The sequence below is a fragment of the Clytia hemisphaerica genome, unplaced genomic scaffold (genome assembly GCF_902728285.1).
Source record: "Clytia hemisphaerica strain Z4C2 unplaced genomic scaffold, Clytia hemisphaerica genome assembly, whole genome shotgun sequence".
Lineage (NCBI taxonomy): Eukaryota > Metazoa > Cnidaria > Hydrozoa > Leptothecata > Clytiidae > Clytia > Clytia hemisphaerica.
The window spans coordinates 1,666-13,511 of NW_027103963.1; the positions used below are offsets into that span (position 1 = coordinate 1,666).

General features: G+C 35.0%; 1 protein-coding gene across 1 annotated transcript; it reads right to left on the reverse strand.

Annotated features, from left to right (window-relative positions):
- Nucleotides 1–6,069: 6,069 nt before the first annotated feature.
- On the reverse strand, nucleotides 6,070–11,369 carry LOC136810356 (fibril-forming collagen alpha chain-like). The gene is made up of 5 exons (XM_067066909.1): nucleotides 11,204–11,369; nucleotides 9,501–9,735; nucleotides 9,043–9,113; nucleotides 8,467–8,543; nucleotides 6,070–6,241 (listed from the first exon to the last, which is right to left on the reverse strand). The coding sequence occupies exons 1-5, from the start codon at nucleotides 11,312–11,314 to the stop codon at nucleotides 6,070–6,072; spliced, it is 666 nt and encodes a 221-aa protein (XP_066923010.1). The 5' UTR covers nucleotides 11,315–11,369.
- Between the last annotated feature and the right edge of the window lie 477 nt (nucleotides 11,370–11,846).

Genomic DNA, 11,846 nt, shown 5'->3' on the forward strand with positions numbered 1-11,846 from the left:
CACTAAAACTTGCTCAGGGGCATGTATGAAGTTACAAAAGATTTTACGATCAAAGCCTGATGTTGATGTGGGAATTAAAGCCCTCCTCTGAAAAGAAACCATTATCGTGTTGCATGCTTCTTTTCATTTCTTTTTACGAACTATATAATTAACCTTTTCACAGTTTAACAACTATTTCATTAAGTATATTGGCTTGATTTTGTCAGTGGAAAAACACCCAGGGTGTCCTTAATTAAAGTATCGAGTCGAAACACAACTATGAGTAGAAACTTTTATGTGTGTATTCATTATTCATTATTAGCGATAACACACACAAACTTTTCTACTCAATAGCATGTTCAAACTCGATACTTTAATTAGCCTCCGTCTCGGAAGAGGGCTGGGCCCGAATTTGCGGACGTTTTCACAGTTTCACTTTCGTTTTCGGCTATACGACTGCGTTTTCAAGCAGAAAGCAGAGGAAATCTGTAAAATTATGGCAGGGAATGCTAACCTATTTTCCAGTGTTTCTCAAGATTAGAGCAAGATTATTGTTCTAGAAAGTTCATAAAGGCCTAATAGTTTCAGATTAGTATGATTTCATCAGAAAAAACATTTACACCAAAGCTCCTTATTGATATGTGAAGGCTACCAAAAATAGCAATCAAGAGCAATGTCCTCCATCAGAACAACTTTAACATAAGGGACAGGACAGTCAAGATGAAGTCTACTTTGTTGAAAATTTGCACAAAATACTTAGAGAAAATGGTACTATGGAAGCCCATTCTATACTCCTAAATGATAGTTGAAAGATCAGCAGTTGAGAGGTTGATTAAAATAGAACGCAAAGCACACAATAAAGTATACATATATGTTTGTCCAGAAAGAACTGGCATGTTGTTTGCTTTGTTTTGGTGTTTAAAAACAGGTAATTATCAGTTCTAAAAAAATACAAATTCGAATATAATGAGGGCAATGAGTCTTGTTAAATGTTTATATTTACAAGAAAGGATATAATAAAATATACTACTGTATGTACTACTGATGAACTAAACTCAAAAACTAGAATAAATTTACATTACGACAATTTAAAAAATCTATCTTTAATAGCAACAAAGAAAAAAACATGGCTCAAAGTTTTAAAAACAGAGCTAGTCAGAGCTTCAATTCAGTAGGTATAGAGCTTTCAAAATTTGAAAACAGACACTGCATTGGTTACTACAAGACATACTATCCACACGGTTTTTTTGATAGTAATCAATTCCAACAAACAACAATCAATATAACAGTTTTTTGAAAACCATCCCACAGTGTAAACATTATCAACCAACTAAACCCACATCGCCTAAATTGTAAAAATAAGTCAATATAATTTCTATTCTATCAACAATTTCTCGTAAAATGTTTTTTTCCAACATTCTGATACCAATCATGGCTGGAGGCATCATGTGTAGAGTGACTGTGTGGCATTTCATTGCTTTTAATGATCAATCAACCAAACAAAACTGACGCTACAGCCAAATCTGTTAATTTCCATGAAAATTATAATTGAAACTTATCTCGTAAAATGCTTTTTTCAACATTCTGGAGGTGTTCAAGGTTAGAGATATCATATGTAGAGCCAAGCAATACATGAAAAGTCATTTGCTATCATTTGCCATGAGATATATGAGTCAACAAATCAAACAAAAACCAACAAATCATGTCTCTTCACTTTCATGTCACATTGTGTTTATATGGGGTATCAGAAAGGGGCTCCCCCAGGGGTTGGCGTGACACGTGAATGACCCTTTTTTTTGTCGTGAATACGTGAATTGGACTTTTTCGGCGCGTGAATACGTGAATCGAGATATCAGCGTGAACGTGAAAACAAGATTTTTCCAGCGTGAATTCGTGAATCCAGATTTTGAGCGTGAACGTGAAAAGCAAATTATTGTCTAGAACAAAACTAAATAAACCTAAATCTGTAAAATTTTTTTGCTCGCTTCCCTCGCATAATTTTCCGTATCATATTGACGTATTGTCATTGTAGCGTTATTCAAAATAATCAAACTTTATAAAATTAAAGAAAAATATATATAAAAACATTTTTTCCTTATTTTCCTGAGGGCGCATTTTATAATATTTAATGACAACTTTTGTGATGCAATACTGCATCTAACCAGAACGTTTGAGTCAACAAAAGTCTAAATGAGTAAAATTTTCTCCGTCGGCGCTACTCCGGGGCGCTACTGATGTAGTAGTCACTTATGTTGTTACTAAATGCAGTACACAAAATGATACCGCACTAACTTGGAGACAGGGAAGGGTATTTGCCCCCTCAATGAGTAGGTAATTCTAAAAAAACTTGTATGAATGCATCATCAAGCATTCAGAAAAAAACTTTTGTGACGCCGCTTCGTGTACGACAGGTACTTCACTCGCCGTACCAGGTTTTTGCCAGTAAATAGTCAGTGTTGAATATAATCAAAGATTTTGAATGAATTTTGTGACCAAAATTGCATACTTGGGTAACAATAGCGTGTTAAGACCGTTTTCTCACCAATAAAAGAGCGAAAATTGTCTAAATTTTTCGCGCTCGCTTCGCTCGCGCTCTTCTTTACAATTGATACCTCGATTTGACATTTATTCTCAATTTAAAAGATTTTTATATGGGTCTGCGACGAAGAAAATTGGGCGGGAAATACTTAAAGCTAAGGCTTAACTTTGCATTTGCCTTCATAAGTAAATCCAGGCAGGGTTTATACCACCGTGTACGTCAGAGAGGTAGTACATCCCTGTCTCAGTACCCCGGTGGAACCTTTTCCCTCAGTGGGGATGAAAATTTCTATCGGAATCCCAATGGGGATAGAAACTCTATTGTTTCCAGCTCAAAAATTCCAGTTGGGATGGTTTGGGGGTACCATTTTTTCCATTCAATTTTCAATAGGGATAAAACCCGAGCAATTTCGCAGTGGGGTTGAAATTGAAGGATCTTTTTTCTACCGGGAGTGTTTTTTTTTTCAACGGGGCGGCGGGGTGTCCACCGGGTCTGTGGCACAGGGGTGTGGTTCTTTCTAGGGTCGACGCTATCGAAAATAAGATCACAAAACTGCAAAAACTTCATTTTGGCGAAAATGTTTGGCATAAAAATAAGTCAAACAGCTTTAAAAGAGGCCATAAAAATGCCATACTTAGCCCAATAAGGTCACAATCATTTACCAAAAGATTTAACAGCAAAATTATCACGTGAACGTGAAAATGGATTTTTTCGCGCGTGAATACGTGAATTGGCAAAAATCTGCACGTGAATACGTGAATTGAGGGTCGACTGGGGGGGCCCCCAGAAAGCCAATCCACAAGAAGAGCCATCTTCCTTTATTATGGAGTGTTCCAAAACTATTGGTAGGTTGTTTGGAAGTAAAGAAACCCACACAGTTTGTTTTATTTTGAAGATTTAACTTGAAAACAAACTGCATCTTTCCAGCAGAAACTCATGTTTCAACCTGCTAAATAACATTGGTCAGTCGGGTTTGCTACTAGCATGCAATAGTTTTATTATAGCCGAGCTTGAGAATCCGTAGGCAGAACTTGTAATATGTATTATGTGTATAATTATGTCAGTCGACTTGAATCATGATACATTACTCACATTTCACTAGATGCATTTTCGCTATGAAATTATCCGCAAAACTTTCTGACCGCGTTCTGAGACGGAGGCTAATTAGGGACACCCTGTACATTTCCACTGGACACCATGGGTGCTTTTTCACTACGCTAGATAGATGAGTGGTTCTCATCAATGGTCCTTTTCATAAATTTCTAAGGGTTGTAAAAAAATATACAATGAAGATTCGTGCTTAACATCAGATTTTAATTGCTTCATATCAGCATTCCAGATTTAACGTCGAAAATTGGTCATTAAAGCTTTTGTTCTCCAAGAGAGGGGTAGACCTCTCTTGGCTTAATGACCAATTAAGCGAAAAAGAGAGCATAAATAAATTGGTAGCCATAAAAGTAGCAGAATGTGCAGTGGGATTCTTTTGTAAAAACTTGGTCATCAGTCGGGTGTTTAAGATAAAAACTGCAATTATTGCTCTTTTCGGAAATTATTGCCGAAAACGGCAATTTTTTTAACGATGAAATGCTGAATCGGCAGAAAAATAAAAAAGTAAATAAATGAAAATTGCCGTTTTCGGCAATTATTGCCGTTTTTGCAAATAAAAGTTGATTTTAGTATTGAACACGTGGTATTTGACACCCTCGCGATAAGTAGGCCCACTGTGCCTCGTTTAGTTTTGTTTTCAACTGGTTTTTGTTGGAAATGCAGATAGCAAAATCGAGTCATATGTAAACAAATTTACAACGGGGGTTTTGTTATCTCTTTGTGGCTGTGTTTCGGCATCGATGCAGGATCTTTTAACTTATTATTTTAGAACTTTTCATGTTATTGAGCAACGAAAAATTGAAAAAATCACTTTTAAAAATCCGAAAAACCTTTTTCTAGATGTAATATTACTATTTTCAAACACCTCTGACATCTTTGCCCTTAAAAGGACAACACATTTTGCTGATTCAGCATTTCATCGTTAAAAAAATTGCCGTTTTCGGCAATAATTTCCGAAAAGAGCAATAATTGCAGTTTTTATCTTAAACACCCGACTGGTCATATGGGAAAAGTGTTTTCTTTCCCGATAAAGTTGAAGAGCAAACTTTCATCTGTATTGATTTGATACAAAAGACGAGGAATCTTGTCACAGAAAATGTTCATTAGAAGGCTGTAATTCTAAATCCCTTGATATGCGAGTTGATGATTTTTAATAAAATTTTCTTCAAATTCAAAGGGTTGTAAACGCTTTGACAACTGTTTTGGGAGTCAGTAATGCTTTCCTATCAATTTTCTTTGTTTCAGCTAATTGATTTTCGCCAGACAGTCTCAGTGAAAAACCACCCCATACAAGCTTATGCTGCGTAGTAAAGCTTGATCAAAAAAGTCATTTGCGTAGTTGTCATCATCGTCATCAAAATCATTTTCCAATTTTTCACTCATTTAAAATTAATTGAAAAAGTCGTTTACACAATTCATTTTCAAAACTTAATGGCCGTGTTCAGACCTAGGTTTAAAGTAATTATGTCCGCATGCCTCTTTTATATTCCTTTTGTATTTAACTGCACGCTCCTCATTAGTTAAACCAAAGTTTAAAAAGGAATCACCCTCTGGTTTAAAAAAAAGTTTTTACGATTTCGTGACAGTTTTCTGAATAGACGAAATCAGAATTCGCAAATGAAAAGCATGCTCCTTTTGTAAATTATGAAAGGAGAACGTGAAATTTATGACTTAAAGACGCTCGGAGCGTCTCTAGCAATTTAGGCAGTTAATGGGCTTTTAATGAGAATATCATGGATCGATGGACCCATACTCCATATCAAAAACAAAGGAGATTCCTTTCTCCTCTCTTATGTAATCTATCTAAAAGATGAAATAGCAATTAAGTCGTCGCATTTCTTAATTCCCATATCAACTTAGCACTACTTAAGCCTTAAACTTAAACTTTCAGGTCTGAACACGACCAATGTATCTTTTCCTTGTTACGTCATTTGTCTTAAGATGTACCCAAACTTACCTCTTGTAACAATGGCAATAACTAGGGGAAGGTCGATTATGTTAATAAAAGAATTTTTAAAAGTGATTTTGAGCTTTTATTTCGTTTATGTTTTGAACTGTTATCGACAAAGGGAGTGTTATTCGATTCTCCTCTACAGATGTAAACCCACCTTAAAAAAACAAATGCTATTCGGTAGTTACACACAGAGACTATTTTGTAAGACTCCATAACTGACAGAATCATTATTCAAGTTCCAATTACAGGGATTGGGGAACTCTAAGATCTCTTTACATGTAGCCGAAGAAATTGAAGGGCGCCCCCTTTCTCTCTTAATACAATTCAATTGAACAACCATAATAAATTACTAGTTCTCTGATGAATTAAACTGACATTTTCAATCACAATGTAATGAATATTCATACACAGTAAAAATATTATTTTATCAATTTCCTACATTATACATTATACGTCTCTAATTTAAGAAATTGAATTAAATAATTTGTGTTTAGAGCTCTTCAATAACGATACGTGTCACTTGATTCCATCCTGTGTACGCATCACCAAGCGGATGACCGAAACATTTCCCAACGTTGTATCCAACGCTCACAACACCTGATTTGTTGATTTTACAAACACCTTTCATTGTGAACGGGATGTAGTCATCATTCGCAGTGTTTCTGTAATACGAATGGTCTATTGGGTAAGGAGAACATTCATTTCCATCAAAGGTGACAAACCATCGACTGCATGCGTGAGCCTTTCCTTGATATATATTTGAAGAGATTGACACCATTAAGTACGAGTCGTTCTTTGATTTATTGAACTTGCAATCCTGTTCATTTGAAAGATTAAATAAAAAGTCATGCAGTAAACACCCTATTGAATACATATAACAAGAATCGGAAAATTGCGACTAAATATTTCCTTAAAAATGAAGGTCATTATTGACATATACTAGCAAGTAGTTGTCGCTAAGAATGCCCCACAGAGCTTCCTATCAAAATATCCCTAAGTAAGCAAAATTACGCATGTGTAGATTTTAAATTCGTTTTATCGATAAAATTTAAGTTGGAGAAAGAAAGCTTGGTTTCAACTTTACTTTTGAGATGACATGGGATAGACGGTCGCTCACATCTCAAAAAGAGAAGTTTTCGCTCACATTATCACAGTGAAAACGCCAAAAATTCTGAAATTTATGTGATTCTTATAAAGTAGACTCATCTTTTTCGCCATACTTTGTTTACTTTGTAAGAACTAATTACCGAAAGGCATATTTCCTTCAATCAAGAGTTATTGACTTGTTTCTTATAAAGAAAATGCTTATAATAAAAATAAATATGCTCATCTTTTTATCCATCATTTGTTTACTTTCTAATAACTAATTACCGAAAGATATATTGCCTTCAATCAAGAGTTATTGATTTGATTCTTATAAAGTAGATGCTTATAAGAAAAATAAATATGCTCATCTTTTTCGCCATTCTTTGTTTACTTTGTAACGACTAATTACCGAAAGATATATTGCCTTCAATCAGGAGTTATTGATTTGATTCTTATAAAGTAGATGCTTGTAAGAAAAATAAATATGCTCATCTTTTTCGCCATCCTCTGTTTACTTTCTAATAGCTAATTACCGAAAGATATATTGCCTTCAATCAAGAGTTATTGATTTGACTCTTATTAAGTAGATGCTTATAATAAAAATAAATATGCTCATCTTTTTCGCCATCCTTTGTTTACTTTGTAAGAACTAATTACCTAAAGGCATATTGCCTTCAATCAAGAGATATTGATTTGATTCTTATAAAGTATACTTTCTTTAGGCGCTAAAACGGGCGTCGGTCAGGGCGTACGGAAGGCGTTTTGACACTGAAAATTATTATTATGGAGAAAGCCCATTTTAACAAATATTTCCCTTTTGGAAAACGGGAAATATTTAATAATTTTTTTCCGAACAATTTTCCTTCTTTTTTTGATCCCACTATAATATTACAGTATGCTAAGAGCTCTAACCATAGTGAATTTTTAATATCTGGCTCGTACAAAATATAAATTGCTACTTAATATAGCCCACAAAACTGTAGCATGTTATACATTTTCTGTTAGGCCAAATATCCTTGAGTTTGAAAATTGACGAAGCGCAATGAAAAAGTTTGATGAAGAAGACAATGAAGACTTTTGCAAAGAAAAGTATTTCAATTTTGAACGGCTTGTTGTCGGCGAAAAAAAAAATTTTCTAAAAGCTTATTTGTCCCAAATCCTTGAAAATAGTGCTTTTTGACCAATTTTTCATTCCAATTTTTCATAGAAAAACATCCATAACTTTTGATGTATTATTTAGACATAAACATAAATTTCATGTGACTACTATAAAATCAATTTTTTGATTGTGTGGTCAGAGCCCTTAATTTATCAACTGCAAGGTGCACTCTAAAGATCAACAAGCTTCAACCAAGCTTTCCGTTTTTTTTCAACCTTCGAAGATGGGTATTTTAAGAGGATTCATAACAATAATATGATCCCGGGGGGGGGGGTACTAGGGCAAGATGGGTTACAGGGATGCTCCGCTGGTCAGGGTACCTCTTTTAACCTCCACGAGTCCCAGGTAGGGTCGCAAAAACACCAAAACAGAAAAATCAGTCCCTCGTAGGGTGCCTTTTTTTGGAAAATTTAGGGAAAAAGTAGAAAATTTGAGAAAATTTTGGAATTTCAGTCCCATTCAGGGTCACTTTTTTCGCAAATTTCGAGTTCCACGTAGGGTCCATTTTTCGAACCTCAGCGGAGCACCCCCGTCGGTCAACAAGGGTAGTACCCCCCCCCCCAGGAATATGATATACCAGTAAATGCTCTGCTATGGTTATTATCAATACATCAAAATTTTTAACATTGATAAAAGCCATACCTGAAGCAAGCCACTATTTGTATGTGTTGATAATTTCCAGGCACATTCTTTAAAGTGTCTGCCACCAATTGAACCATCTGAAATCAAAAAAATAGAAACATCTATTGGCCTCAGAATTAATACCTGCACGCCATTACGCCATATTTTTCAAAAATTTATGCCATAATGCGCCACGAAAACCCTCCAACCGATGGGGGCATCTTTATAGAGATAGAAAAAGTTTGTCACTTTTTATGCTGATTTGCGTTAATATTTCATTTTTATGGGTACCACGATTTGTGAAAATCTATGCTCGTTTAAACTTAGACAATCCTGTCATTTACAGAGGGTTAAACTCTACTGCCGCTTTTTTGCCGTAAACCGCCGTAATAAGTGTTAACTGCACGCATGCATACTTCCCTGCGTTTATTTTTCCAATGGTATCGATAGCATGGTCTAGTTTAGCCTCCTACTTTATCAGGCTATATACATAAGAAAGATTTTATTTCTAAGTTTTTTTTTATATCTGATCAAGAATCTTTTTTTGCTTATAAATGCTATACATGTAACAGAAAAATAAAGGAAATCTTTACTAACCTTTCCAGGAGGGCCTTGCTCGCCCTTTCTTCCATTTACCCCAGGAACTCCATTGATACCGTCTTTGCCATCTAATAATGAAATTTATTTGATTACTTTCAGTATAACGGAATCTTATATGTGTTATAAAAAGAGTACGAGTAAGTCAAAAAGATATCCTCTGATATGTTTTGATAACGTATGCAAAATTCCCGTTCGAGAGTTTGCTCCCCCCCCCCCGTTTTTGCGTTTAGGACCATTCAAAAAATACGTATATATCCAATCATACCCGAGAGGATGTGTGCAGCTTACTTTTTGCTAATTCCTTTAAATCAATTACATACGTTTGCTCTGATTTTGCACTCAAATCATTTTTAGCCTGAAGTTGCTTTTTTTTTTCTCGTTTTTTTTTCAAGTTTCATTTTTTATGATTAACATCTAATACTAAGACCAATAGAATACGAATCTTTCACATTTACCTTTTCCTGGAACACCTTGGTCTCCTTTGGTTCCATTTGACCCAGGACGGCCTTGGATACCTTGAACACCTTCTGGCCCTCTGACGCCAGGTAGTCCGTCTTTGCCGTCTTGTCCCGGGCATCCATCTTCCCCGTCTCGTCCAGGTGACCCGTTCAAGCCATCACGACCGTCTCGACCCGCTCGACCGTCTCGACCCGCTCGACAAGTGGAAGCAGACGAATGAACAAGAGTTTTCTAATGAAAAAGAATAGAAGATTGCTAGGAAAGATTGAATATGTGTTGTAGCAAAAAGTTCCTAGACACAATAAAAATATCTTTGCTATTTTTGATGATCATCTTTTGATATTTTGCGGATGCGGGTATAAAAGTCATTAAAGTTTAGTGTATGTGCATATACTCCACAGAGCCAGTGGCGGCTCACAAGTCTCCAAGACCAACCTCGAAGTAATCCATTGAAATATTTTTCCTTAAGGGCTCTGACCATAGTCGGAAAATTGATTTTAGTATTTGAACATGAAACTTATGTTTTAGATTCTTTAACACTTGTAACAAAGAATTGCCTTTATAAATTGCTTTTTAATCAAATCCCTTAAGAGTAATTAAGAACTTAATTGCAAAAATGACGTTATGAACTTTAAAAAGACGTTAATAATATGCTGCATCACCTTCTTTTATAAAAAGTGCTAAGTTTTAATGGGTAATTAACCTTTTTGTTTCGAAGTTTTTTCAAACTGTCCGCAAAGAATTGAACTATTTTAAATTTTGCGGAAAATTGTTCTAAAAAGATATGTAAAAAGTTATGACTGTTTTATTAAGCAAAATCCAGATGAAAAATTGATGAAAAACCACTATTTTGAAGATTTCGAGACAAAAAAGCATTTACAAAAATTGTCTGCAAAAATTTTTATTGTTCGGTAAAAGATACACCATCTACTGCGAAAAAATTTTCATACTGTTTTTTCTTCGCCGAAACTAAGCTCTTCAAAGTTGAAATACTCTTCCTCGCAAAAGTCTTCATTTTCTTCTTCATCAAATTTTTTCAATGCAATTTTTGAATTTTCAGATTCAGGAATAGTTTTTCTAACAGAAAATGTATAACATGCCATAGTTTTGTTGGTTACATCAGTCAGAAAACACATTTTAAACACGGCAATTATGAAAAATTCACTATGGTCAGAGCCCTTAAAGAATGAATTTAGGCGAGAATTTAATTTGGCGGATCGCCGTAAGAATTTTCTCAGAATGAAATTTATTTTGGAACGACAAATTTCATAAAAAAACGACAAAAAAGAACGACAAATTTCATATTTTATATTCCCCGACCGAAAGTGACTGTACCACCCCTAGCGATTCATTTGTCTTTGTTTATCACGGGAAATAGCTACGTGTGGTCTAAAAGAATGACAAATTACGCATGCGTGTTATTAATGCAGGGATTGTCAGTCGAACCCACTGGCCAAGCTCGTGTTAATTACCGTGAAAAGCACAGGTCGAATCATATATCGACGCTGTGCCGACGAATCGAGATTCTATTCAGTGCTCTTCATCTGTGATTCTTTCTACAGTGATTAGATTGACACATGCGCGATAAAATTTATAATATTGGTCTCCCGAGGTTAATATATTCTTTGAAAACCTAACCTCTGATAGTCAGGGTAAGTGTTAATAACACAATGAAGATTGTAAAATTCAAAGAACTTACTTTTGGATTGTTTTTCGTGTCTAAAGCTGCTTCTTTATTTCCTACTTCGCTGGTCGAACTGGTTGAGCCAAGCACCACCAAAATTTGAATGAAAAATATTATTTTCTTCATGTTTGCTTATTTCGTTGATGGTTTAGCAGATTTCTTCAGTCTTTTGCGTGCTCTTCTCTATCTCTTTCGTTTGTGTTGTCGATTGCCTAAGTTTTTGGAATTTAAAGACAAGGCAAAAGCCACATAGTTCCCAGATCCTTTTTGTAATTTTTGAGGTTGGATTTGGAACTAATGTGGCTCTCAAATTGTAAATAGAACATTTAAGATGAACTTTATTCAGAGGTTCAAGCTGGTTAAAAAGTTTATGTTGAGCAAATGTATTTGAAAGGTTTACTTTAGTAGGTTATTAAGAATTGAAAAGATTTCTCAGAAAGGAGAGTTATGGAAATCAGTTCATCTCCATTTTTGGATGTACAAACTCTCTACTATATTGTGAAAAGTTAATGGTGATCTCAGAATTGTTTAGGTTTCAATAGTTGTTTCAATTTAAAATGTTTACTTTTGTTTATACATATTGTGTTATTGCATATAGTATGGAGCCAAGCCTGGGGTCCCGTGACATCTTTTTTACGACCAAGCAAATTTTAGTCTA

What these genes read in the sequence shown, in the direction of transcription:
- LOC136810356 (XM_067066909.1), bottom strand. Translation starts at nt 11,314, where the DNA reads ATGAAGAAAATAATATTTTTCATTCAAATTTTGGTGGTGCTTGGCTCA. An exon ending in ACACGAAAAACAATCCAAAA is followed by an intron (nt 9,736 to 11,203) that starts GTAAGTTCTTTG and finishes CTTTTTCATTAG; the next exon opens with AAAACTCTTGTTCATTCGTC. An exon ending in CAAATAGTGGCTTGCTTCAG is followed by an intron (nt 6,242 to 8,466) that starts GTATGGCTTTTA and finishes TTCGTATTACAG; the next exon opens with AAACACTGCGAATGATGACT.